A 26195-nucleotide genomic window follows, 5' to 3' on the forward strand; every position below is an offset into this window, starting at 1 on the left:
ACATCCCTGTGACTTATTTATCTTATACTGGTAGTTTGTACCTCTTAATACCCTTCACCTATTTCACCCAACCCCCCCCTCCCCTCTGGCAACCACCCAGTTTTTCTCTGCTTCAATGACTCTGTTGTCATTTTGTTTTATTTGTTTTTTTTTTTAGATTTCACATATGAGATCATACACTGTTTGTCTTCCTCTGTCTGACTTATTTCATTTAGCATAATACCCTCTAGATCCATCCAAGTTGTTGCACATGGCAAGATTTCATTTTTTATGGCAGAGTAATATTCCATTGTAGACATGTACCACATCTTCTTTATCCATTCATCTATCCATGGACACTTAGGTTGCTTCCATATCTTGGTTATTGTAAAAAATGCTGTAGTGAACATAGGGGTGCATATATCTTTTCAAATTAGTGTTTTTGTTTTGTTCTGTTAAATACTCAGAAGTGAAATTGCTAGATAGTATGGTAGTTTTATTTTTAATTTTTTGAGGAACCTCCATACTGTTTTCCATAGTGGCTGCACCAATTTACAATCCCACCAATAGTGCACAAGGGTTTCCTTTCTCCACATCCTCACCAACCCTTGTTATTTGTTTTCTTTTTGATGAGAGCCATTCTGACAAGTGTGAGGTGATATCTCATTGTGGTTTTGATTTGCATTTCCCTGATGATGAGTGATGTTGAGAATCTTTTCATGTGTCTGTTGATCATCTGTATGTCTTCTTTGGAAACTGTCTATTCAGATCCTCTGCCCATTTTAATTAGATTGCCTTTTCTTGATATTGAGTTGTCTGAATTCTTTATATATTTTGCATATTAATAACCCCTTATCAGATATATCATTTGCAAATATCTTCTTCCCATTCAGTAGGCTGCCTTTTTGTTTTGTTGATGATTTCCTTCACTGTGCAAAAGCTTTTAGCTTGATGTAGTCCTATTTGTTTATTTTGGCCTTTGTTGCCCATGACTGAGGAGACATCCAAAAAAATATTGCTAAGACTGATTTCAAGGAGCGTACTGTCTTTGTTTTCTTCTAGGAGTTTGATGGTTTCAGGTCTTACATTTATGTCTTTAATCCATTTTGAATTTATTTTTTACATGGTGTGAGAAAGTAGTCCACAACCACATGATTCTTTGCATGTAGTTGTCCAGTTTTCCCAACACCATTTATTGAAGAGGGTGTCTTTTCCCCATTGTGTATTCTTGGCTCCTTTGTCATGAATTAATTGACCATATGAGCATGGGTTTATGTCTGGGCTCTTTATTCTGTTCCATTGATCTATGTGTTTGTTTTTGTGCCAGTACCATACTGTGTTTTGATTACTGTAGCTTTGTAGTGTAGTTTGAAATCAAGGAGCATTATACCCCCAGCTTTGTTCTTCTTTCACAAGACTGTGCTGGCTGATTGGAGTCTTTTGTGGTTCCATACAAATTTTAGGATTATTTGTTCTAGTTCTGTAAAAAATGCCATTGGTATTTTGATAGGGATTGCATTGAATCTGTAGATTGCCTTTGGTAGTATGGACATTTTTATAATATTAATTCTTCCAATCCATGACCATGGTGTATTTTTCCAGTTGTTTGTGTCATATTCAATATCTTTCATCAGTGTCATAATTTTCAGAGTACAGGTCTTTTACCTCCTTGGTTAGATTTATCCTTAGGTATTTTATTCTTTTTGGTGCAATTGTAAATGGAATTGTTTTCTTATTTCTCTTTCTGGTAGTTCATTATTAGTGTATAGAAACACAATAGATTTCTGTCTGTTAATTTTGTATCCTATAAATTTACTGAGTTTATTTATTAGTTTTACTAGTTTTTTTTGCAGCGTCTTTAGGGTTTTCTCCATATAATGTCATGTCTTCTGCAAACAGAGATAGTGTCATTTCCTTTCCAATTTGGATTTCTTTTATTTCTTTTTCTCATCTGATTGCTGTGGCTAGGACTTTTAATGTTATGTTGAATAAAAGTGGTGAGAGTGGGCATACCTATCTTTTTCCTCATCTTAGAGGAAATGTTTTCAACCTTTCACCATTGAGTATGATGTTGGCTGTAGGTTTGTCATATTGGCCTTTATTATGTAGAAGTATGTTCCCTTTATACCTACTATATTGAGAGTGTTGATCATAAATAGATGTTAAATTTTGTCAAAAGCTTTTTGTGCATTTATTGAGATGACTGTATGATTTTTATTCTTTAATTTGTTAATGTGGTATGTCACATGGATTGATTTGTAGAGACTGAACCATCCTTGCATCCCTGGGATAAATCCCACTTGATCATGGTGTGTGATCCTTTTAGTATATTGTTGAATTTGGTTTGCTAATATTTTATTTTGTTGAGGATTTTTGCATCTATATTCATCAGTGTTATTGGCCTGTAATTTTCTTTTTTGTAGTGTCTTTGTCTGGTTTTGGTATCAAGGTGACACTTGTCTAATAGAATGAGTTCAGAAGCATTGCTTCCTCTGCAACTTTTTGGAATACTTTGAGAAGGATAGGTGTTAACTCTTCTCTAAATGTTTGGTAGAATTTATCTGTGAATCCATCTGGTCCTGGACTTTTGTTTGTTGGGAGTTTTTGATTACTGATTCAATTTCATTACTGTTAATTGGTCTGTTCATGTTTCTTATTTCTCCCTGATTCAGTCTTGGAAGACTGTATGTTTCTAGGAATTTATTCTAGGTTGTCCAATTTGTTGATGTATAGTTGTTTGTAGTAGTCTCTTACAATCTTTTGTTTCTGTGGTGTTGGTTGTAACTTCTGTTTCATTTCTGATTTTATTGATTTGGGCCCTCTCTCTTTTTTATTGATGAGTCTGGCTAAAGGTTTATCAATTTTGTTTATCTTTTCAAAGAACCAGCTCTTAGTTTCATTCATCTTTTCTACTGTTTTTTTTAGTCTCTATTTCATTTATTTCCACTCTGATCTTATTATTTCTTTCTTCTACTGACTTTGAGTTTGTTTGTTCTTCTTTTTCTAGTTCCCTTAAATGTAAGGTTAGGTTGTTTATTTGATATTTTTCTTGTTTCCTGAGGTAGGCCTATATTGATGTAAACTTCCCTCTTAGAACTGCTTTTGCTACATTCCATAGATTTTGGAACATTTTATTTCCATTTTTATTGTCTCAAGGTATTTTTTATTTCCTCTTTGATTTCTTCAGTGATCCATTGGTTGTTTAGTATCATGTTTAAACTCCACAAATGTGTGTTTCTTCTAATTTTTTTCTCAGAGTTGATTTCTATCCTCATACCTTTTTGTTTGGAAAAGATGCTTGATATGATTTCAATCTTCTTAAATTTATTGAGACATTTTTGTGGCCTATCATGTGATCTTTCTTGGAGGATGTTACATGTGCACTTGAAAATAATGTGTATTCTGCAGTTTTCGGATGGAATGTTTGTATATATTTATTAAGTCCACCTAACCTAATGTATCATTTAAGGCCTATGTAACCTTATTGATTTTCTTTCTGCATGATCTGTCCATTGAGGTAAGTGAGGTGTTAACATCCCCTGCTATTATTGTATAACTGTTAATTTCTACTTTTATGTTTGTTAATATTCAATTTATGTATTTAGGTGCTCCTATGCTGGGTGCATAAATATTTACAAATGTAATATCTTGTTGGATTGATCCCTTTATCATTATGTAAAATGCTTTTTTTTCTTGTTACAGTCTTTGTTTTAAAGTCTATTTTGTCTGATATAAGTATTGCTATTCCAGCTCTTTTTTTGTTTTCATTTGCATGGAATATCTTGTCCATCACCTCACTTTCACTGTGTGTGTGTGTATCTTTAGATCTGAAGTGAGTCTCTTGTAGGTATCAGATATATGGGTCTTGATTTTTTAATCCATTCAGCTGCCCTTTGTCTTTTGATTGGAGCATTTAGTCCATTTACATATAAAGCAATTATTGATAGGTATGTACTTATTGCCATTTTGTTAATTGCTTTCTTTTCTTTTTTGGTAATTCTTCTCTGTTCCTTTTTTCCTCTCTTTCTTTCTTCCCTTATAATTTTATGACTCTTCTCAGTGTTATGTTTAGATTCCTTTCTCTTTATTTTTTGTGTGTCTATTTTAGGTTTTTGGTTTTTCATTACTGTGAGGTTCATATATATAACAATTCGATGGTCGTTTAAGTTGGAGTGCATTCTAACTACCCTGCATTTTACTCCTACATCCCATGTTTAATATTTTTGACATCATATTTTACATCCCATTGTTTTGTATATCCCTTAACTACTTATTGTAGATATAGATGATTTTACTACTTTTGTCTTTTAACCTTCCCACTAGCTTTATAAGTGGTGATTCACTACCTTTATTTTGTGTTTGCTTTTACCGGTGAGATTATTTATCATAATTTTCTTATTTCTGGTTGTGCCCCCTTTTTTTTTCCACTTAGAGAAGTCCCTTTAACATTTCTTGTAAGGCTGGTTTGGTGTGATGAATGCTTTTAGCTTTGCTTATCTATAAAACTCCTTATCTCTCTTAAATCCAAATGAACGCCTTGCCTGGTAGAGTATTCTTAGTTGTAGGTTTTTCCCTTACATCACTTTGAACATATTGTGCCACTCCCTTCTGGCTTGCCAAGTTTCTGCTGAAAAGACAGCTGATAGTCTTATGGGAGTTTCCTTGTATGTAGCTAGTTGCTTTTCTCTTGTTGCCTTTAAGATTCTATCTTTATCTTTAATTTTTGCCATTTTAATTACAATGTTTCTTGGTGTAGACCTTTTGGGGTTCATCTTGTTTGGGACTCTCTGTGCTTCCTGTACCTGGATGTCTGTTTCCTTTCCCAGGTTTGGAAGTTTTCTGCTATTATTTCTTTAAATAGGTTTTCTGTCCCTCCCTCTCTCTCTCTTCTTCTTCTTCTGGGACCCCTATAATGTGAATGTTAGTATGCTTGATGTTGTCCCAGAGGTCTCTTAAGCTACCCTCATTTTTTTTTAATTCTTTTTTTCTTTTTTTCTGTTCAGCTTGTGGGATTTCAACTAATCTGTCTTCCAGATCAATGATTTCTAATCATTGTGTTTAGAAAACACAAAGAAAACCTTTGTGTTTTCTAATCTACTTTTGGTTCCTTCTAATGTATTTTTCATTTCAGTTATTGTATTCTTCAGATCTGATTGGCTATTTTTCTTAAATATTTTCTAACTCTTTGTTGAAATTCTCACTGTCTTCATCCATTCTTCTCCCAAGTTCAGTGAGCATCTTTATAATCATTACCTTGAACTCTTTACTGGATAGATTGCTTATCTCCACTTCATTTAATTCTTTTTCTGAGGTTTTGTCTTATTCCTTCATTTGGAACATACTCTTTTGTCTCCTCATTTTGCCTAATTCTCTGTGTGTATTTCTATGTATTCCTATGTCTCCCAATCTTGGAGATGTTGCCTTATGTAGGAGATGTCTTATGGGGCCTATCACATGCTCCCTTCTGGCCACCAGATCTAGATGCTCCAGGGGTATTGCCCTATGTAGGCTGCATGCACGCTTCTGTTGTGGCAGGCTGACTGCCGTGGGCACGCTGATAGGTGGGAGTGGCCCCGACCTGGCTGGCTGTGTGGCCAGGTTGTGCATGACTGCTCAGGCCCACTAGTAGGTAGGACAAACCCCCAGAGCTAATAGGCTAGAGGGAGGATTCCAAAATGGTGCTTGCCAGTGCTGGCACCAATGTGGTAGAACAAGATCCCCAAAATAGCTGCTGCCAGTGTCTCCATCCTCAGGGGGAATCCCAGTTACCTCCTGCCTTTCTAGGAGACTCTCTAAGATCAGCAAGTGGGTCTGACCCAGGTGTCTTTCAAATTACTGACTCTATTCTGGAACTTGGAATATGTGAGGTTTTGCACATGCCCTTTAAGAGTGGAGTTTCTGTTTCCTATAGCCCTCTGGCTTTTCTGAACGCACGCCTGGCTTACTTTCAAAGCCAGATGTTCTAGGGACTTGTCTTCCCAGTGCAGGACTCCTGGGCTGGGAAGACTGATATGGGGCTTGGATCTCTTGCTCCTTGGGGACAAGCTTTTTGGTTGTGATATTCTTCTTGTTTGTGGGTTTCCAACCTGAGGGTGTGGGTCCTGGGTCCTGACTATATCATGTCTCTGCTCCTCCTACCCATCTTGTTATGGCTCCTTCTTTATATCTTTGGTTGTGGAAAATCTTTTCTGCTAGTCGTCAGGTTGTTCTCACAGAGAGTTGCTCTTTAAGGAGTTGCAATTTTGGCACGCCCATGGGAGGAGGTGAGCTCAGGGTCTTTCTACTCCGCCATCTTGATGCCACTCCCTCAGTTAATATTAATTGATGGTGATGGTGACAGTTTGCTCTCCTTCCCCAGATGCCAATACTTGTTCTCTCATTCAATTTACCCGTTTTTGCTTGTTTTGAGTAAATTTCCTCTAACTTGCTGAAAGTAACAGGTAATTAACACCACTTAATAGCTGTTAAGTAGGATAATCATCTGTTTTTATCCTGGTATGGTGATGCTCAAGACCGAGGCTGTTGCTCAGTTTGCTCTAATAAGGGAAGATCTGTGGGGCAATGAGAGAAACTCCCTTTGCTGAAAACAGCAGGTGCCTGTTACATAAATGATGTGGCAACAGAAGCCTTACATGGAAAACACCACTCTAGGAGGGCAGGGAGTTAGGAAGGTGTGGCCCTGGGGTTTTGGGACCCTTTGTTCCCTACAAGAGTTGGGCTCCTTCCCTTCAAGTTGGGCTGGGAGGGTGGTGTGGGTGGGATGGGCTGGAGAGGGGAGGGCAGGGCTGGCAGCTGTGCCTAAATTCACTGGTGAACTCTCTGCATGTGAGTCCAATGTCGAGACTAATTATCATCCACTGTGCATAGAGCTTTCCACTTGGGCAGGAGATGACTTGTTTCTGGCCTTGGCCTCCTTCGTGTCACTGTGGTCTTCCCTGGTCAGGTGAAATCGTCATGACTGTTCTCTGGAAATCTTACAGGCTTAAGAATCTTACAGGCTTAAAAATCCCTTAAGAAGGGATTTTTGATCTCAAGATCATTTCTGTGGAAGATTTGGAAGCAGTGCTTTTCTAGGACACGAGGAAAAAAGTGACTATCTCAAACACCTCCATGAAGGATGATGCCGAGTGTCCTTGGGGAGGCCCCCAGCTTGGGTATTCTGCTTTCCCCCATACAGCTTATCCTCTAAATCTCAACTCAGAGGTCATTCTCCTCCAAGGAACCCTCCTTCATTTCCTCATTCAGAGGGGATGGTTTCTTCTTTCCTTTCTCCCTGCCTCGTGTTGCTTGAATCTACCTCTGTACGTCGGCTCCCATTTTGTTGTGCTGTAGAAGCCGTGGTTTCCGTGCTCATTTACATGGCAGTCTCCCCCAGCTAGGCTGCTTTGCATTCACTGCCTAGTAAGGGCTTGTAATAAATATTTGCTGACTGAGTGCATAAGTGGGGCTCTTCGGCACTGGAAAGCTTGTTAATCACTTGTCCCTCTGCCCTTCTCATCCTAGAACTTTCCCTTCTGTTAGTCTTTCTCCTCTCAAACAATCTGAACTTTTGCCTAATCACTTCCTGTATTCTGAACATGACAATTCCTACTTCCCTCATCCCTGGCTTAGAGAAAGGAAGAAAGGAGTGGGTAGCTACAAGTGTTAACTTAGGATGTCTTTGAACTGCCAGCTAGTTGTAGGAGAATTTTGTCCCTTTAAAAATATGGCATTGCTTGAGAGAGTGCTTTTATTCTCACCTCCTCCCTGAGTGGGCTCTTAGTTCAGTAATTTTACAAGTATGTGAGGAAACTGGCAGAGAGGCTTTTGAAATTCAAGTGTGTCTTGAAGCTGCATGAAAATGGTGATAAAGGCAGACTGGGAGGTATGGGCAGGGCAGGGCAGGGCTGGAACCCCAAAGATTTGGTCCTAAAATGAACCAGTCACCTTCCAGGTTTAGAAAGTCCACTGAGACACAAGGAAGGCCGGAGACAGGCAGAAGGAGCTTGTGACAGGGAAGGGCAGAGGTGACCTGCCGAGGACAGGCAGAAGATGGCGGAAACTAGAGGCTGCGAGGCTCTGGAGGTGGAAGGATGCTGGAGAGATGACCTCCATCCCTGGAAGATGCCAAGGCCAACCCTTCAAGATCAGAGACCATGGCCATGGGTTCTAAGGGAGCTTCATGGGTGTTCTTCCACATGGTGGTGGCTTGGAGAGCCAGGAGCCAGACACTACTGCCCTTATCTGCCTATGCTACCTGCCCAGACTCAAGTCCGTGAGCTGTAGTTAGTGAGCATTGCTCTGTGAGTGCAGGACTGTCTCAGCCCTGCTGGGGCACTGGGACCCTGTGTCTTCAGAATGGAAGCCTCTGCCCTATGTGTTTGGTCTATGAATCTCAGCTCAAATATTTAACAAAATCATCTGGGATGCTTCTGAAAAATGCCTATTCCTGGCTAGAGAGTTTATCTTAGCAGATGGGTATAGCACCCAGAAATCTGCATTTTAAACCAAGTGTCCCAGGCAGTTCTGCTACAGGTGGCTGGAGGATCCTATTTTGGGATTCAGTGCTGAGCAGTCATTTCTCAAACTTTAATGTGCATATAAATCACCTGGGGATCTTGTTAAAACCCACCAGGTTCTGATTCAGCGGTCTGGGATGGAGCCTAAATTCTGTATTTCCAACAAGCTCCTGGGTGACGCTGGCGATGCCGGTCCTGGGACCACACCTGGAGGCACAAGGTTCTCAGTGCTTCACCTGGGAACTGGTTAGAAAGGCAGATTCTTAGGCCCCACCTACTGACCTACTGAATCTGAAACTGGGTGTAGACCCTTGTAGACCCTGAGACCCTTGTGAATTTGACTGGAGGGGGCCGCTTCCCCATGATGTTGTGCGTGCACACTTTTCCTTCCGTGTCCCCGGCACACAGCACAGCTGGTGGTGAGGGCCCACGGCAGATGGCAGGGGGACTAGGGGTGCTGGAGCCCATGGGGGTCGGTCGGATGGAAGCTGGTCCCCGAGGAGCAGTTAGGGCAGGAAGGATGAGGCAGCTCCTGGGAGTCTGGGCAGGGAGCCGGGGAGCCAGAGCCGCCCGCGGTGGCTGGGCCGGTGTCTGCAGCACGTCATTGCACAGCCAAGTCCCAGCAGGGGCCTCTGGGCCGAGCTGTGAACTGGGCCCTCCTCACTCGAGGTGGCCAGGAGCAGTGGGCAGCAGGCGTATGGGCTCGCCCCGCCTTCTCTCCCTGGGCCTTTTCCTCTCTCTGTTGCCTTCTCCGCATGCAGGGTGAGCCCCTGTGGGTGTCAAGAAAGCCGCAGAAGCTTCCTCAGCGCGGATTAAACGTGCCCAGGGAGGATGGGTGGAGAGAGGGGGAAGAAGCCAGAGGGCCCCATGGGGTTGGACAGTGGGAGGCCTGCCGAGGAAGCCCCCTGGGGCTGGAAGCAGCACTCCGTGGCTCCCTGCCCCACCTCTGTGCCCTCACCGAACTCCTGGCCTCTGCAGGCCGGAAGGAAAATGCTCCTGTTTCCACGTCCTGGGTCCCTCAGGCAGGATCTCCTTCCCTTGCTATCGCCCCCTCTTGCCCCTGTGTTTCTGGGTAACAGGCCCGTGGGGAACATGATCGGTGACTGATTTCCCCTGAGGCCTGGCTCAGTCTCCTGGGATCAGCCATGAGGCTCTGATCCTGACCGAGACAAGGTCGAAGCAATACTTGGCCCAGGTGTTTAGGAGAAGTGCTGGCAGCGAAGGGCACAGAACCGCGTCCACAGTTCCTGGTGTGCATACAGTCAGCATACATCAGACTGATTTATGGTGACTTTTGTTTTCTTTTTTTTTTCTTACAGTGTTGTGTTAGTTTCAGGTGTACAGCAGAGTGATTCATATATATTTTTTTTTCCAGATTTTTTTCCATTATGGATTATTACAAGATATTGAATATAGTTCCCTGTGCTATACAGTAGGTCCTTGTTGTTTATTTTATATATAGTAGTGTGTATCTGTTAATCTCAAACTCCTAATTTATCCTTCCCTCCCCTCCCCCAATTTTCTGGTGACTTTTTAAATTACAATTCTAGACTAGGTGATTCTCTGTTGAGTATGTACCAGAGTCATCCGCTCTCCCCTTTAAAATATTGGATAAACACTGTGCAAAATCCAGGAGGTCAAACAGTTTAACATACCAGCATCATCAAATAGGCAACACTCTAGTCGGCCCAACCGGTGTTCCCGCTTAGTCATGCCATCTGAGGTCGGGGTGCCAGCTCTTCGCCGGAGGGATGAGAGGCTGCAGGGAGCCTTGCCCCTGGGAGGGCTGGCCTGCCCTCCCAACCTCCAGGCTGGTGCAGGCTCTTGCCTGACTGCTGTGAGGCAGCGCCCTCTCTAGGAGAGCTTTACCCAGAGCAATTAAAGAGAAAGTGGCCTTCTAGCAAGGGACTCAGACAGAATAAGGTTTCCTGATGGTGCTTGGATGCTTTTCTCACAGTCTTCCATTTAGCAAAATCCCAGGTTCCTAAGCTGCCATCCTGTCCTTCCTTCCCGCTGTCTCCTCCCGATGTGAGTCACGTGCACAGTTGTTCATCTGGGGACAAATAGAGAACGGCTCTCCGTGCTGGACATTTCTGAGAAGATTGCCTCCGCCCTGCTCATCCCAGAAGGGCTCCTCTGTTTTAGGGCCAGTTTGGTGTGGGCTGGGAAATCAAATGACAGAGACATTATCTTTTTCTTCTTTTTCATATTCACTGGCTCCTGGGCAGATAAACCTTAGGACAGGTACAACAATACAGGACAGTACAACAAAGGGAACTGGGTTATTGTTGTTTGAAAACAGGTGGGGATTGGGGTTTTTAGGGTTTGAGAGGCAGGCTGTTAAACAACCCTTCGTTTTTCTTTCCACTTGGCAAAGCTGGAAGCCTGGTTTAATCAGAGGGGGGCGGTCAGAGGAGACCGGATGGAGAATCGGGAAACGAAATTTGGTTCTGGGCCATTTCACTGACTCTCAGGGTAAGAGTGACAAGTCCTGAGGATGGTAAATAGCTCATAGGTGATTGTTAACAGTAACAATGATCACATTCATCGCGATAACGGCATCTTCCTTTCTTTGATGCTTCTTCCCTTTTGAGAGCACTGTCAGAGGACACCCTGTGTCCCTTCTAGCACCCTTGCTGGTAGGTTGTAAATGCTGGCATCTACAGATGAGGTAAATAAGGCTCAACATGGTTAGCTGCTTTTCTCAATATCACACAGTCGATCGTTATGTAACTGGTAAGAATTTATGTAACACTTTGAGATAGTGGGCTCATATTTTTAGCCCAATGTGATCACAGCAGAAAAGCTTGTTGTCTGAGTCAACAGGGTTCACTGAGAGATGGGTGGAATCTCTGGGTCTCACAGCTGCCACTCCCTTCAAGCTACACTCAGCCCTGGAACCTACCCCTAGGCTTCTGTGGCTTGACTTTTAGGGTGTTTGGTCCCAGCCATGCTTATACCAGCCCCTCAGAAATCCTGCCCCCCTTGGGATGTATGGTGGGAGTCAGGAGCACATCTCCGGCACTAGGGTGCTGGCTACCACTTCTCCGCCTTCACCGCCCCCTCCTCCACAGTCTTAGGGAATCCCCGCTCTCCCCCAGGGAGCTTCATTCCTTTGCTTCCACTCCAAGCATCCCCTCTCTCTTTCCTCTCCCTCTGGGGGTTAGAAGAGCTTCTCCTCTTGCCCCCTGATACCCCTCTCCTCCACAGCAATGAAATAAGACATTGATACATTATTATAGTATTCTCCCATCATAGGTAAAGGTTACCAGTCAGCTGCAAATCACTTGGGGGCTAAAGCCGGAGAATGAATGGATACGTGAATGAATGAGATGATGCATAAGTAGAAATAAAATATTTTTAATACAAGTAAAATAAAATTTCCGGGAAAACAAGGTTGTGGATGAAAGCTTAGAGCGGAGCTGAATGTGGCGCTTACAGAGGAGAAGAGGTAGCTGCTCTGTTGGACAGAGGGAGCAGTGTCCAGGGACAGAAACCTGCTAGAAGGTTCCTGCACCGCCTTGGGGGGATGTGCAGGGACCCAGACCAGTAAGGGGCAGTAGAAATAAAAAAAGGAAAAACAAATCCAGGTGGCTGTGAAGAAGAAATGGCAAGATTTGGAAACAGACGGGTGAGGAAGTGGATGAGACAGAGAAATCAGAGATGGCTATTATTAGCAGAAATCGGCAATTGAGGAGATAAAGGTTACAGGTGTTGGGAGGAGAGTGAGTTTTCAGCACACGGTGGTTGTGGACTATCGGGATGGAAATGTCTGCCAGGAAATGAAAATTGAGGACGAGAATCTGGGCAGGAAGTCAGGACAGGCGATCCTTCCCAGATGCCACATCCATCCTCTTAGAAGTGATGGAAGAAGCGGGGGAGTGGGTGAAATCTTTGAGGTCTTCACTGACAAGTGTCTGAGCTTTGCTAGCGTGCGCTAAGAGCTTCACCTGACATTGGACTTATGCGTACATCAGGGATAGTGGGAGGAGGCTATGTTGTCATCATACTCTCATGACAGGCCCCCACCCCTCAGTTTATGATGGTGACACACAAAGGCTCCAGCACCAGGGGATGAGAAGGCTGAGTCCCAGCAGGAGGGGAATAAAATGAACATTTACCCAGAACTTGACCCACATCAGGCCTGGCGTTAATCCATTAAATGATGAGTAAGTGGCCGTTTTAGGTGGGCTTGTGCAGAACCCGCCCAGGTGGTGACTGTCACCTCTCTGCTTTTGTTCTCACGGTTCCTCTTCCTGGAATGCTGACCTCTGGCTTCCTCGCATGATTAGGTTTTACTCATCCTTTCAAGTTCCCTTGATTCCGCCTTGATCGCAAAACCTTCTGTGAGCCCCCCTGGTTGGAGTGAATTGCAGTCTTTCCAGCAACCCCACAATACCTGTATTGAGACCACTTATTTAGTATTTATAACTCTGTAAAGCAGGGCATAATAAGACACGGGAATTCAATAGACTGTGGCCCGCGTGAAAGAGTTCCTCTGTTGTATGAACGAAGGAGATTGGCACCATTCCAACAGCTTGCCTTATGAAGGAAACAGTGTTCTGCAGTGTGAGGGGATGACTCAGGATGGAGGGCGGGCGGTCAGGGCTCCCCTCCGTGTTTCTGTGGTTGGCCGGGGAGATTCAGGGGCGGTCTTTGTATAACTGAGATAAGCAGGGTTGGGAGGGGACAGCTAGTCCAACTGCCGACACGAATGAATAAGCATTATGCCCGCCTGGTGGTCATTCAGCCCCTGCCTCAGCGTGCCCAGTGCTTGTGAAAGGAAAGGCGGGCTGGCTGATCAGGGGAAGGATAAAGAGGGATGATCACCACTTTGCTTTTCTCACTGATTACTCATTTTGTACCAGACAAGATGGGTTAAATCACGCTGTGGTTAAGAAACAACTCCCAAATCTCAGTAGCTTAGAACGCGGTCCAGTGGTCAGGACTCTGTGCTTCCATTGCAGGGAGCCACGGGTTCGATCCCTGGTCGGGGAACTAAGATCCCGCATACCCCGCGGGGCAGCCAAAAAAACCCCCAGAACACCCCACAAGTTTCTTTCTTGTTCATGTTTGATGTCCATCACCGGCTGCCCCAGCGCGCCTCTCCTCACTTGTGGCTTCAGGATGCTGGAGGACCCTCCACGCTAAGTGCGTTTTGCCGTGTCAGAGGGCAGAGAGAGAGAGCCTGGAGCACTTTGCATTGGCTGGTAAATGCTCCGGCCGTTTCTGCTGACAGCCCTTTGGCCCCGCCTTCCCGACGGTGGATACGGGAAGTGTGTGGAGGGCAGCAGTAATGCCCGCTGGTCAAGGCTGGTGCTCATGGCCTGGCCGAGGTTCACTGGGTCCAGGAGGAACAGGATCCGTAAGTCTCCCGTGCCATCGCGACAGGGACTGCCTGGGGAAGCGGGAGAGAAACAATGTGTGCACGTAAAGGGCACCCTCGCCCTCCCACCTGCAAGGATGCTGCTCAGTGATAGGAAGAGGCAGTTGGGGAGAAGCCACCCCGAAGAGCAGCATGGATTCTGCAGCTTTTATGCCACCCCCAGCAGGTGGGGCACCTCTGGACCCAGCTGGCCTCCCTTAATCAGTTTTCCTCAGTGTGGTGACAGTGACAAATCCTCCCGGCTCAGCAGGTCGCAGCTTCCACTATAAATCAAGCCCCGAAGAGAGAAGAAACAGTGGTGCTGAATTAGAGGGACCTGAGATCCAGACTGTGATCAGTCAGAGATTTGTGAGACGGGGATGATCCAGGCCTGGGGTGGCTGTCTCTTAACATGTTAATTACCTCCGCCTAAGTGGCTGAAATCAATGATTAAAAAATGTAGAGACATGCATAGTAGAGGTCACAGCCACTACCCCCTGGGGCTGGCAGGCTGAGAACGGGGGCTTTCTCTCTGAACGGGAGGAGGTAAGGTGGTGTCTTGGCTGGCCGCAGATGGGGTTGGAAAGGATGGCTGCAAGGTCCTGTGAGGAGAAATGATGGGACGTACCCCCTCCCACCAGGTCATTGAAGCTCACAGGGGCTAGCTGTGCTGGTTCACCCACTGAGGCCACTGCCTCTGGACCGCTGGCTCTTGTACGTTGATTCCAGAGTTACTGCCTGAGAATTCTAAGAGGCGGGTCAATACAATTCATTCTTCACTGGACTTGAGAATGAAGAAGATGCCACTTAGTTACAAAATGCATTTCTTACACCTGTGCCTCTGCATGTATTTATTTCAAATGTGTGTCCCCCATTGTATTTCCCATCTGGGGCGGTTAGCTCATCTGACTAAAGTGAGAGATGAATGAGACCAAAGTCATGTTCTTTCCCCAAACAGGAGAGTTCAAGGCAGTTTGTTTCCCACCCAGAGAAATCTTGGTTTGTGACCACAGGCTGCATCCCTAATGCCAGCCAACCATGCTCCACACATATGCACTTGGTCAGTTCAACTCATTTTATCAAATACTTGTTCAGTCTCTGCTAAGTACAAAAAAGCACTTTGCAAATGGAGATGAGAAAAGAATAGAGTTTGGCCAAGACGGCTTATAGACTAGTGGGGTAGATCCGTGTGTGTCGAGAGGTAGGAAAGAAGGTAATGACTCCATCATGGACAGGTTATGGACAGTCCCCCTGAGTGAGGGTCGGAAAGCATGCTGTGGGGCTGCAGGGTGGGGTGGGGTGAGGTGGGGTAGTATGGGCCGAGCTTCCATTAGAAAGTGCTGTTAGAGATGGGCCTTGAAGGATGGTTAGAATTTGCTAGACGGAACGAAGCATTCATCGTGGTCTAAACCGGTACTGGTCTGCGGCCTGTGAGGAACCGGGCCGCACAGCAGGAGGTGAGCGGCAGGTAAGCGAGGGAAGCTTCATCTGCCGCTCCCCATCGCTCCCCATCGCTCACATTAGCGCCTGAACCATCCTCCCCATGGAAAATTGTCTTCCATGAAACTGGTCCCTGGTGCCAAAAAGGTTGGGGACCACTGGTCTAAATGACACACAGAGGCTATCCCCCCATATATATATGAATATGTATATACACATAATGAATATATATATTAACTATTAATTCATTAAATATTAACTATTACTTAATGAATTAACTAATTCATTAACTATTCATTCATTAAATATTTATTCTTATGTGATTGGGAAAGATGGTACATTAATATCTCTATTTTGGGGTTTCCTTGTTACTGGCCTGGGGACCAAATTTCTCCTTTACAGTCACTTTGATTTTTGTTACAACTTGGATTTCTGTTAAGATGTAAACACCCTTGGGGGCTGGGTTCACAGTCATGTTAAAGCTCTTTTTACACCTGTGCAGGTAGATTGGGCTCACGGAGCTTAGTCTCCCTGCTGGTTGCCTTCCACTATCTGACCCTTCTTGGTCTGGGCTGGTTTCTTTCCCCTTCCTCCAGAGGCTAAACGTTCCCTCTTTTGTCATACTACATGTTCTTACTCTTGGGTTCCTCTTGATCCATGCAGCATCAAGAAAAATACTGTTTCTCACTTTTTTCCCAACCCTCCTGTGTTTGAACTGTATATACATATTGGCTTTAGGTTTGTGAGTTTCTATGGGAGGATACACAGGGCCTAGGAGAACACGAGCAGGGCAGTTATAGAATCACTAGAAACCCTATCAGTATTTCTTCCAGTGGGTCCTGCCTTGGGCCAGACATCACAGGGGCTGGATGGCCTCTTCCAGTCTTCCCAGTGGTCATCCACGGGTGACCCCCTGAAGCAAGTGCCCTATTCTGGTAAGTAGGGTGCTGAGGGCCTGTGTCTTTTTGGGTTGGGTATAAAGCATGGCTCCGGTACCTTGAAGAGGAGAACTTACCAGAAACGGGTCACAGTCCAGGGGCAGTGACTCTGTGATGCTGCGGGGAGGACCTCTGTGTCACCAGCATGTCAGATGAAGCGTCCAGGCAGGCGGACGTCAGCCGCTATAGATGCAGGAGTGACTTTTCCTCCCTCTAACGCAGGCCTGTGTCTCTGCTCCCTCTTCAGCTGGTGCTGCCAGAATACTCCATCCACAGCCTCTTCTGCATCATGTTCCTGTGTGCTCAGGAGTGGCTCACCCTGGGGCTGAATGTCCCTCTACTTTTCTATCACTTCTGGAGGTAAGTCTGCTTGGGACTGCCCTGTCCTTCCCCTTTTCTGCTTGGTCAGCCTGCCCTCCAGAGACGATGTCCCCCCAGATGGACCAGCCACTTAGTGCCTTCCTCTCATCCCTTCCCTTGGTGACCCTTTCCTCAAAGCCTTCTTTGCAAGCTGCTCTCAGACAATAATTCAGTAAGGGAAGGCCCTTCCTGTAGGTTCCACTAACCACAGCCTCAACTCTCAACAGATCAGCGTTTAAGACAGCTAGAGCATTATTCACAATAGCCGCAGAGTAGAAACAACCCAAATGTTCATCAGAAGACGAATGGATAAACACAATGTGGTATATCCTTTCGATGGAGTCTTATTGGGCAATAAAAAGCAATAAAGTATTTGGGCAATAAAAAGCAATAAAGTATTGATACACACTACAACGTGGGTGAAGCCTGAAAAAATTACAAGTGAAAGAAGCCAGTCACAAAAGGCCATTTATATGCAATGTCCAGAATAGGCAAATCTATAGAGACAGAAAGTAGATTGGTGATTGCTAGGGGCTGGAAGGGAGAGGGAGTGAGGTGCGACTACACTGTTTTCTTTTGAAAGGGATGAAAATGTCCTGAAATTAGATACTGGTGGCGGTTGTACAACTCTATGAATATTCGAAAAACTGCTGAATTGTATACTTTTAAAAGGTGAATTTTTTTGACAGATGAATTATATCTTAATAAAAATAGCCCACCTACCATATGGGCTGGATTTTCTGGGACTGTTCTGATTTTAAATCTCTTCCCTGCTAAGACCGTGCATCAGATCACGTGATTTGGGCTTTTTTGTAAAAGAGAGTTACCGTGTGGGTATATAGGAGGCAGGGAGGGGGAATACGAAAGTAGTCAAGAATGCAGATGTGCAGATAAATTAACCACACTTTCCCCTCGTCCCCCAAACATTTAATCATTGTCATTACAGCATACAATATAGCCTGTATTTAGTCACATCTAGAACATTCACCCCTTCATTTAGCAAACATATGGAACACATACTACATGCCAGACATTATGGGGGATTCCAAGATGAATGTAAAATATAATCGTTACCCCCGAAGGAATATATACCCTAGTGGTAGAGGGAAATCGATTCTTACCAGATATATAAGGAACATAGGTAGGAGTGTAGAGAAATGGAAGTGTGACACTGGGGAATCTGGAAAAGCACATTCGAGGTTAAGGGATTAGCCTGCTCCGATGTAAGAAAGCACCTGGTGTGTCTGGGGAACAGTGATTGCTCAGTGTGCCTGGATGTGGGGTTCTCAGATAGAAGGGAGCAGAGATGGGGTTGACAGCTGGGGATCAGGTATGGAGGGTCTGAAATGATTTGATGGGAAGTTGGAGTTAATTTATTCGGCAGGAAAGGGATACCTCTCAGAAGTTTTGAGGAGGAAAATGGCAGTGCCTGATCTGATTTTTAGGAAGGTGACCCTGATGGCCGTGGGAAGGCTGGGTTGGAGAGTGAAATTTTGAGGACGAAATCCAGTTAGGAAGTTCTGATGAAATTCCAGGTGGAGAGACTGGAGGCTTGAAGTTGGAAGCTGGAATGGAGAGAGAAGGAGAGGGTTTGGAGAGGTAAACTGGACATGCCTTGGCCAGTAATTGGATGCAGGAGGTGAGGGAGAGGGAGTCTCTAGGCTGGGTGGCTGGGAGGTGACCAAGAGCAGGACGCAGGTTGAGGGAGGAAATAAGATGATTCAGTTACATAACAAAGTCCTTCTATGTAAAGGTAACCTGCTAAAATCTGAATTTAGAGAGAAGTCAAATAGAAACATAATGGTGTTGAAATGTATCGCCTACCCACTCAGAGACTTTGCATGCCTACCTCCTCTGGTATCCACAACAAACGGGTGCTTTGGGGTTGCCTCTCCCTGTTTTACACACAGGTCACGAAGACTCACATAGGTTACGTCATGGCCCAGAATCACTCAGCTGGGATATGGCAGGGCCACCTCTCTATGGATCGCAGGCCGTGTCCTTGTCACCTAGGGGCTGGCTCTTCTCCTTCTAAAATGAATTTATCCCAAGGTCCTTCAAATAGTGTGTTGTCAATCCAAGGTATCAGAAATGTGGTTAATTTACAAAACTTTGATTGGTACACTGCTTCTTAGGGCTATCACTCCTCCAAAAGGGAGGGCGGGAGAGCCAGCCGTGTCCTTACACTTGGAACGTTTCCGTGTAAAAGAAGGGAGTGACTGCAGTCTCCTTGCCAGTAGGGAGCTTGTCTTACTTTTTTGAATCCCTGACAGGGTCTAGCCTAGTTCTGGCAATTCGTTAAGTACTCAGAAAATGAAAGAAAAGGAGGGCAAGTGTCCTTTAAAAACTCAGAGTCCTGATTTCCCTGGTGGTCCAGTGGTTAAGACTCAGCACTTCTACTGCAGGGGGCGCGGGTTCAATCCCTGGTCTGAATGCTGCGTGGTGCGGCCACAGAAAAAAAAAAAAAAGAAGAAGAAAAGAAAAAATAAAAATCAGAGTCCTTGAAACCCCTCTATTTCATTTCCGCCTCCCCCTCCTTTCCAAAGGTCCAGCCCAGCGATGTTTCTAGTGCAGATAAAGCCCCCTCTGCTCTAGCTCCCAGTTTGCTTAAATACAAGTAGAACTGCAGAACTTTTGTTCAGTACCCGTTCTCTGAGATTTTTTGGACCCATCACCTCACACAATTGTCACAACAGCCCTTTGGAGTAGGCAGTTTCAGTCCCATACTGCAGATGAGAAAGTTGAGGCTCAGAGAGGTTAACAGTTGACCTGAGGAATCTCAGTCTGGTGACATGACAGGTGGGCCTCAGGGCCCTGGCTCTGTCCACTGAGCCACTCCGCCACCCTGCCACCCCTTCCTCCACTTAATGAGGCCTCCTGGGAACAAGGCCACAGCAAAAGCAAATAGGTTGTGAAATCTGCTCCTGGGCAGAGGAGAGTTGAGTGGCCTGGAGGGCTGTGAGCTGGCAGATGTCATTGAATCTGGCTTGCGATTTCCTCTCTGCATAGTGTGGATGACAGATAATGTCAGTGCAATCCTTTGAAGCAGATGAAGAGGGAACTGAAATACCAGCTCTGTGAGTTGCTACGTTACAGGGATGCTCTTCAAAGCCGATGTGATTAAGCCTGTCAGACCACTCGTCTGGTCCTCGCTCTCACTCGAGGACCACGGCCTGTCCCAGAGCCTCACAGGAGCCATTAATTTGCACCCGGCCTCCTGATTCCATTACCAGACTGACAAAAGGAACAGCCCGCTGGGCGATTTCAGCTGCACTTTGTTCTCCGGCTTTGAATGAGACCCTGGCTGAGGCCCTGGGGGCGGCGATCTGGTGAGGGCCAGGGAGACGGCCTCAGGGGCAGGACTTGCCTCCTGCCTGACCACTTCCCAAGGTCTCACACAGCGCAGCAGGAGAGTTTCTCTCCTTCCGGGAGCAAGGCCAGTTCACGTTGAGCTGCGGTGATGTTTTGAAGAAGGCGAAGTCTGCATTCACCTCTCTCCTCCCGCTGCTCTTTGGTTTACCCAGTTTCCCTCGGGGGCTGCTCTCTCCCCGCGATGGCCAATATTCTGTTTGCTGTTCTGGGTCCTTCCATCAAGAAGAAAATTACCTGTAAACTACTCCACACTCAAGTGGGAATAGGATGTCTCTCCCAGAGTATTCAGGATTTGAAAAGGGGGTCTGGGAGGAGGATAACCCAAAGGTAATTAATGTTCAATAATTAATGTTCATAGTAGAGTTGTGGTACAGCGACACTAGGCAGCGGATATGCAACTGACATCAACCCGCGCCTGTGCCCCTACTGGCAACCCAGATCCATACACATCGTGGACCTCCCTCCACTACCCCCTCACCGCACCAACCCACATCCCTGGAGAAAGGAGGCTCTTCCTGGTATCTCCCAGGTACCACCAGGGCACACGTTCTCCTTCTATCAGAGCAGCTGTGTGTGAGGTGGATCTGATACTGGTGGATCTGAGTATTTGGGCGTTACTACCTGCTGGAAAATAGTGGCTGAGCCACTTTTTAGCAGTGCCTGGGCTGTAATTTGGACAGTGATTCTGGCAGAAGGCAGACAGCTGCTTAGCAGAGATTCCTCAGATTGGAAGTCTGGCATCAGGGGACTCAGCCCAGATGACTTCAGATGTCCTGTACAAGCCTCAAAGCCGATGATGCCGTGTGCTCTTTCTCTGCAGGTACTTCCACTGTCCGGCAGATAGCTCTGAATTAGCCTACGACCCGCCGGTGGTCATGAACGCAGACACCTTGAGTTACTGTCAGAAGGAGGCCTGGTGTAAGCTGGCCTTCTATCTCCTCTCCTTCTTCTACTACCTTTACTGGTGAGTTTCTGCCCCTCCTGGTGGGTTTGACTCCTGCAGCAAATGGAGAAAATTTCAGGCTTTTGCAGGTGGGAGTCCCAGCCTGTCAAGGATGCTGCCAGCCACCTAACTGGTTCAGGAGCAAGAGCTTCTGTGTAAAGGAGTGGGAGGGGCAGAAGGTCCTGCTGGAGGCCTTGCTGGCTGACAGGAACATCCTTTGGGCTACACAGTGAACACACATTCTGCCAACCCCTCTTAGGAGATTATTGGTGAAGTGTACTTGGTGACTCCTTCTCCATGCATGGGGCGCCCTGCCCCCAGCAACTCCACAGCTCAGACACTCAGGTCACCTGTGGCCCCGGATACATAGCCTCATTGCCCCCTAGTCTGTGTGAAAGCATTCTTGGGAACCACAACAGAGACCCCCCGTGGCAGTCAATGCTTCACAAATGGGCATGTTAGGCCATTAAGTGCTTATACTTACAATTCTCCTAATATTATGTAACACCATTCTAATTAAATAAAACATGCTGGCTTTGTAATTCTGTGTCAGGAATCTCCCCTCTTTTCACCTCTTTATTCAGAACATCCTAACTAAGCAGATAGCTATAAACAGACTGTCTCCTGGTTTGATACCCCAGACAGTGTCTTTTCTGAAAATGTCTCCTCCTCCTTCCTGTTCCTCTTTGGGCTCATCTCTGGGGTGTCTCACCTGTCACCTTGCTCTCCTGTCGCTACCTGCACCACACCATGATATCTCCAGGTACCCCAGCACTGTCTCCAAAGTGGCCGGGTGGCCAGTAGCGGGTGAGGAAGAGGAGGGCGGGGGTGTTAGACTCCAAGGCTGCCTCAGGGTTCAGGTTACACTGGGGCAGCATGGGAAGCAGCTGCATTTATCCAGCATTTAAAAACGAGCCATTCTTCGAGCAAAGAGCTCGATATGTATTGCTCAGTGTATGAGCTAAAGGCTGTCATTATCGACATGTTAACAATGAGGAAACCTCATCTGAGATGTTAGATAATTTTCCCATGGTCACAGCTCATGGTGACACAGCGAGAAGTCCCTCTCAGGTCCTATCCCAAAGATTGAGCTCTTAACTGCTGGCTGTCTTAGGAAACCTCTAGAAAAGTCTTTATCGAAGTATGGTCTTTGGACCTCCTGCATCAGAATTGGGGTGAGGAGGGTATGCTTCTTAACAATGCAGATTCCTGGGCTTAGATCTGCTGATTCAGAATTTTGGGGCTAAGCATCACTCTGGAGTTGCTGCTTGGGTCCACCTCGTCTCCCCTCTGCATCCCCGGGGTCCAGAAGACTCAGACGCCCTGAGTCTTCTCCTATAACCCTCAGGGCTGTAACTTCCTCTGGAATAATTCAGCCCTGGAGGGGATTCGGAATATTCTACCACATTCTTGTTGGAGTCAAGGGTTGGTTCAGGCTCGGGGTGACCCCTTCCCTCCTCTTCCTGGATGGAGTGTCCTGGGACAATGCCTGCTTCAATCTGCAAGGAGCCTGAGGGTCTCCGAAGCCTCTCTGGAGCTTTCCAAGGTGCCCAGCAGATGGGCCCAAGCCTCCCTGATCTAAGTCTGAACTCTGTAGCAACTAGAGCTTGCCCAGGCTGCTTCCTGTCATGGGAAACCGTCGTGGGCTTCGCGATTTGGCACCTTGGGCTAACAAGGAGGTTCACTTTCTTCCCTGGAGTGTGCCCAGCCTCTCTGCGGGGCTGCACACAGCTCCTCTGCTGAGTCATAGGCTGAGGGGCCTGACCCCAGAGACAGCATTGCCCCTCCTCAAAGCCAGCAGAATACGGGCAGTGCTTTCCCTGCCTCCTGCCCCGTTAGCCTGGGATCCCCTTTAGTCTGGGTGCAGACTGAGGCAGATCAAGCTTCCTCATTTCAGTTTTGTTGCAGCATCTGCTGGAGCCTAAGGCACCGGAGGGAACAGGGCATAGGAGTCATAGGAATTTACAGATAGAGAGCTACTCTGCTCTCTGTCTGCTGGGCTGTGGCGGCCATACTGGGGCTCCTGCCCGTTAGATGGCTGTGATCGTCCTGTAACTGATTATGTTCCAAGCATTCTGTGCAGTTTGGCACTGCCTTTATGTTACATGTGTTCGTTACTTTGTTTCCAAAACAAAATGGGTATCAATTGCTCCTCCCGCCTCACTGGGACCCTGGGTGGCAACCAGGGTTCTGCCTTCTTTGTTGAACCTGACCTCTTGGAGCTCTTCAGGGCTCCTCAAAGACCCTGTTTCTCCCACCTCAGGGGCTCCCAGCCCCTTAGATCCAGGCTTGTGGAGAGCCAGGACTGTCAGCCCAGGCCACTCTTATAGGGACGGAAGGGGACCCACGTGCATGGAGAGCTGCCTCTGAGCTGAGCACAATGATAGAGACTCAAGTGACAGCAGCTGGGAACCCTATAAAGGTGGGGTTTGTGTTTTACAGTTTGAGGTTCCTGAGGGGTTCCTAAGGACCTCATGGAGATTAAGAAATGTGTCCGAGGTCCTAGCAGATAGTTAGCAAAGTATCTGGCCCCGGATTCTGGGCTCTCTTCCCACTGTGCTGTGCGAACCATCCCAGCATCCAGCGCCACCCGCTTCTCAGGTTGCCTTGTGGACCAGGAGACGTTTGCAGGTTACATGGGATGGGGATTACTTAATACTAATACTGATGCTAATATTAAAACTAAAAATAATAGAAGCTGGTTAGCCTAGTGTGGATTCTGCCTGCTCAATATAAAGATCTTTTCAAATCAAGGATGTAAACCAGGATGATATTATCTACCTACGTAGTACCACCCTCCTATCCATTTACTCTGGATCATGCCTGCGTCCCCTCATGTTCATTTCTCTCACTCAAATTAGGTTATTTATGGTTGACTTGATGGCAGAGGCCTCAACTGTTTCATTCCCCTCTGTATCTGCAGTGCCCTGGCCAGCACCTGGCACATAGTAGGTGCTCACTAAACCCTTGTTATCGCTACAGCTCAGCCGTACACTCCCTCGAGGCAGGGGCTGCACACTCGCCATTGTTTCCCAGCACCAAGAATGGCACCTGGCCCGCAGGAGGCGCTCAATAAATATTGAATGAATGAGGGAAATGAAAGTGAGTAGACAAATACAGTGAAGCTCCGTGTTACAATGGAAAGAGCACTGGTTTTGGTGTTGGGGCACGGCTCCTAGCTTGCTGTGTGACCTTGAGCAATCCACTTTTCAGCTGACCCCCGTACTTCCCCATGTTGAATAAGACCCCTCTAGCGCCAGGCCTGGCCAGTGAGGCTCTGTGTACATGAGGTGCATCAAGTTCTCAAAGGCAGAACTTCAGCTACGCGGAAGGGCTTGTCTGGGCTTCGCAGCTGGAGAGGGTTAGAAGTAGAACACTTTAGTTTCTCGCCTTTGGTTTTGCTTCTTAGATTATCCTTTCTTCTCTCTATATTGTGAAAAGGTGGTTGTTTTTCTTCCTGCCAAATGGATAGAGTGTATATTTTGGTGTGGAACATTCTTCATTGCTGCAGAATTAGCCTGCAGCCCTTTCTAAGAGCGCAGGGATGCGTGACCCCCTCCTTGGTAGTGCTGGGGCTCCACCTTATGACACAGGCTCTTAATGCACATTTAATGCCTGGGCTGTGTTAGAAAAAGTAGGGCCAGGAGTTACCCAATTAAGAATTCATCCAGTTTGTGTGCCCAGAGGGCCTGTGTTCACACAAAAGTCCTTGCAATAGTGATGATGATCATTTCCCTAGCGCTGCCATATCATCCACCGTAATCTGGGAGCCCCTGGGCACAGCCATCACATACGCATGTGGCAGCTGGTGGCATAAAGAATCCACTGCACCCCTCCCACCCCTGGGGACCTGCCCTGCGATTGCAGGAAAGAGGAATAACGGCCACGATAATCATCCTGATGAGAATGATAGGCACTCAGAGCAATCACATCTCTCATCCAAGGAACACGGTATGGTCTCATAACAACGTTTAGTCCAACACTGTGGGAAGTAGTAGGGGGAAGAGTCCGGGGCGTAGATAAGATGCTCTCGTGACAGGAATGAGAAAGAAGCAAGGGGTCTGGCTTTTGGAAGGTGCCTCTTTTGAGGGCCATCTGAGGTCTTTTGTGGGCTCCCACTAATGCCTTCTTTTCCTCTTCTTTCTGCATCCAGCATGATCTACACTTTAGTGAGCTCATAACTCAAAGACCACGCACATCCTCAGAGACTGGGATGGGAGAGGCCCGAGGCTGCACAGTCCACTTCTGCTGGTGATGGGAGAAGGGGCCGGTGTGGGGATGTGACAGACAGAGACGGGCAGACACTCTGAATCGGGAGCCGGAAGCATGCAGCAGCCAGCGGCCAAGTGCGCACGTGTTGTCACCCTGTGTATCAGTCTTTGGCGTTCACACTCCACACTCAGGCTGTAGATCCCTTCTGAGCAGCGGGGGCACGAGGGGTGACGAAACGCGAAACCTCTTCTGAGCGGAGAATGGCTGCTTCCTGAATCCACTTTATTGAATGGCTCCCTGAAGTTCACACTGCGTTCCTGGGCCGCGGGCGTGGAGGCTGGATGGCTGGCAGGTGCCTGCTAAGGAACGGCGTGACCCAGGGTCAAGGCTGTATCTGTGGGACTGATTGAAGTCCTCAAGGACGTCACCGGCTACCTGAGACTCTTGTGTTTCTTCCAAGCCCTGGCCACGCCCTTCACTTCAATGGGAGGGGCCTGGAAGGTGTGCAGATTTGCCTTGGGCTATAACCAGCCCTGAGCCTGCAGGGGTGTCTATTTTCCTGCTCTGCTTTGTAAGACAGGTGACATCACAAGCTGAGTTTGGGACAGTATGTTGGTAAAGAGTTATGGCCAAAGTCAGGGCTGGGGGGTGGTGAGACGGGAAGGGGGGAATCATAGGAAAAAATGATTTTTTTAAACACTGATGACATATTCAAAGTGTTAATTCTTCACCACAGCAAACTGTATTCTTCTGTTGTCATCCCAAACTATCACAGAGTCGCCGAATGCTAATGAATTGGTCAACACTAGTCAAAGCTACTGACTTTTAAGGCTCCCAAAACAATTCTGAGGCCAGAAAAAGCTGGAGTGGCAGCTCTGTACTGTGGGCATCCGGCAGCCGAGAAGTAAGACAACATAATTATAGCTTCATTTATGATGCTGCATCATTCGTGCTGTTCGGTTCAACACAAGGACATTAGCTCATTTAGAATTTTCCATTCGACATTCTCTCCTTTTTGGGTAGGAGTTGTACTCGGGGGTTGTAAATAATGACAAAGCTGAGATTTTTATTATGTTTAAATTGGGCAC

At 46.5% G+C, this 26195-nt stretch overlaps 1 protein-coding gene across 2 annotated transcripts in view; it reads left to right on the top strand.

Annotated features, from left to right (window-relative positions):
• CNIH3 (cornichon family AMPA receptor auxiliary protein 3) overlaps positions 1 to 25076 on the top strand; it is a 127323-nt gene extending 102247 nt beyond the window's left edge. For both annotated transcript variants that reach the window (XM_061185351.1, XM_061185352.1), the window contains 3 exons: positions 16468 to 16580; positions 20773 to 20916; positions 25049 to 25076. In XM_061185351.1, coding sequence (XP_061041334.1) covers positions 16468 to 16580; positions 20773 to 20916; positions 25049 to 25076 — 285 coding nt within the window. The remainder of the gene's footprint in view (positions 1 to 16467; positions 16581 to 20772; positions 20917 to 25048) is intronic.
• The last annotated feature ends 1119 nt before the right edge of the window (positions 25077 to 26195 follow it).

Source organism: Eubalaena glacialis, chromosome 3 (assembly GCF_028564815.1).
Source record: "Eubalaena glacialis isolate mEubGla1 chromosome 3, mEubGla1.1.hap2.+ XY, whole genome shotgun sequence".
Taxonomy (NCBI): Eukaryota; Metazoa; Chordata; class Mammalia; order Artiodactyla; family Balaenidae; genus Eubalaena; species Eubalaena glacialis.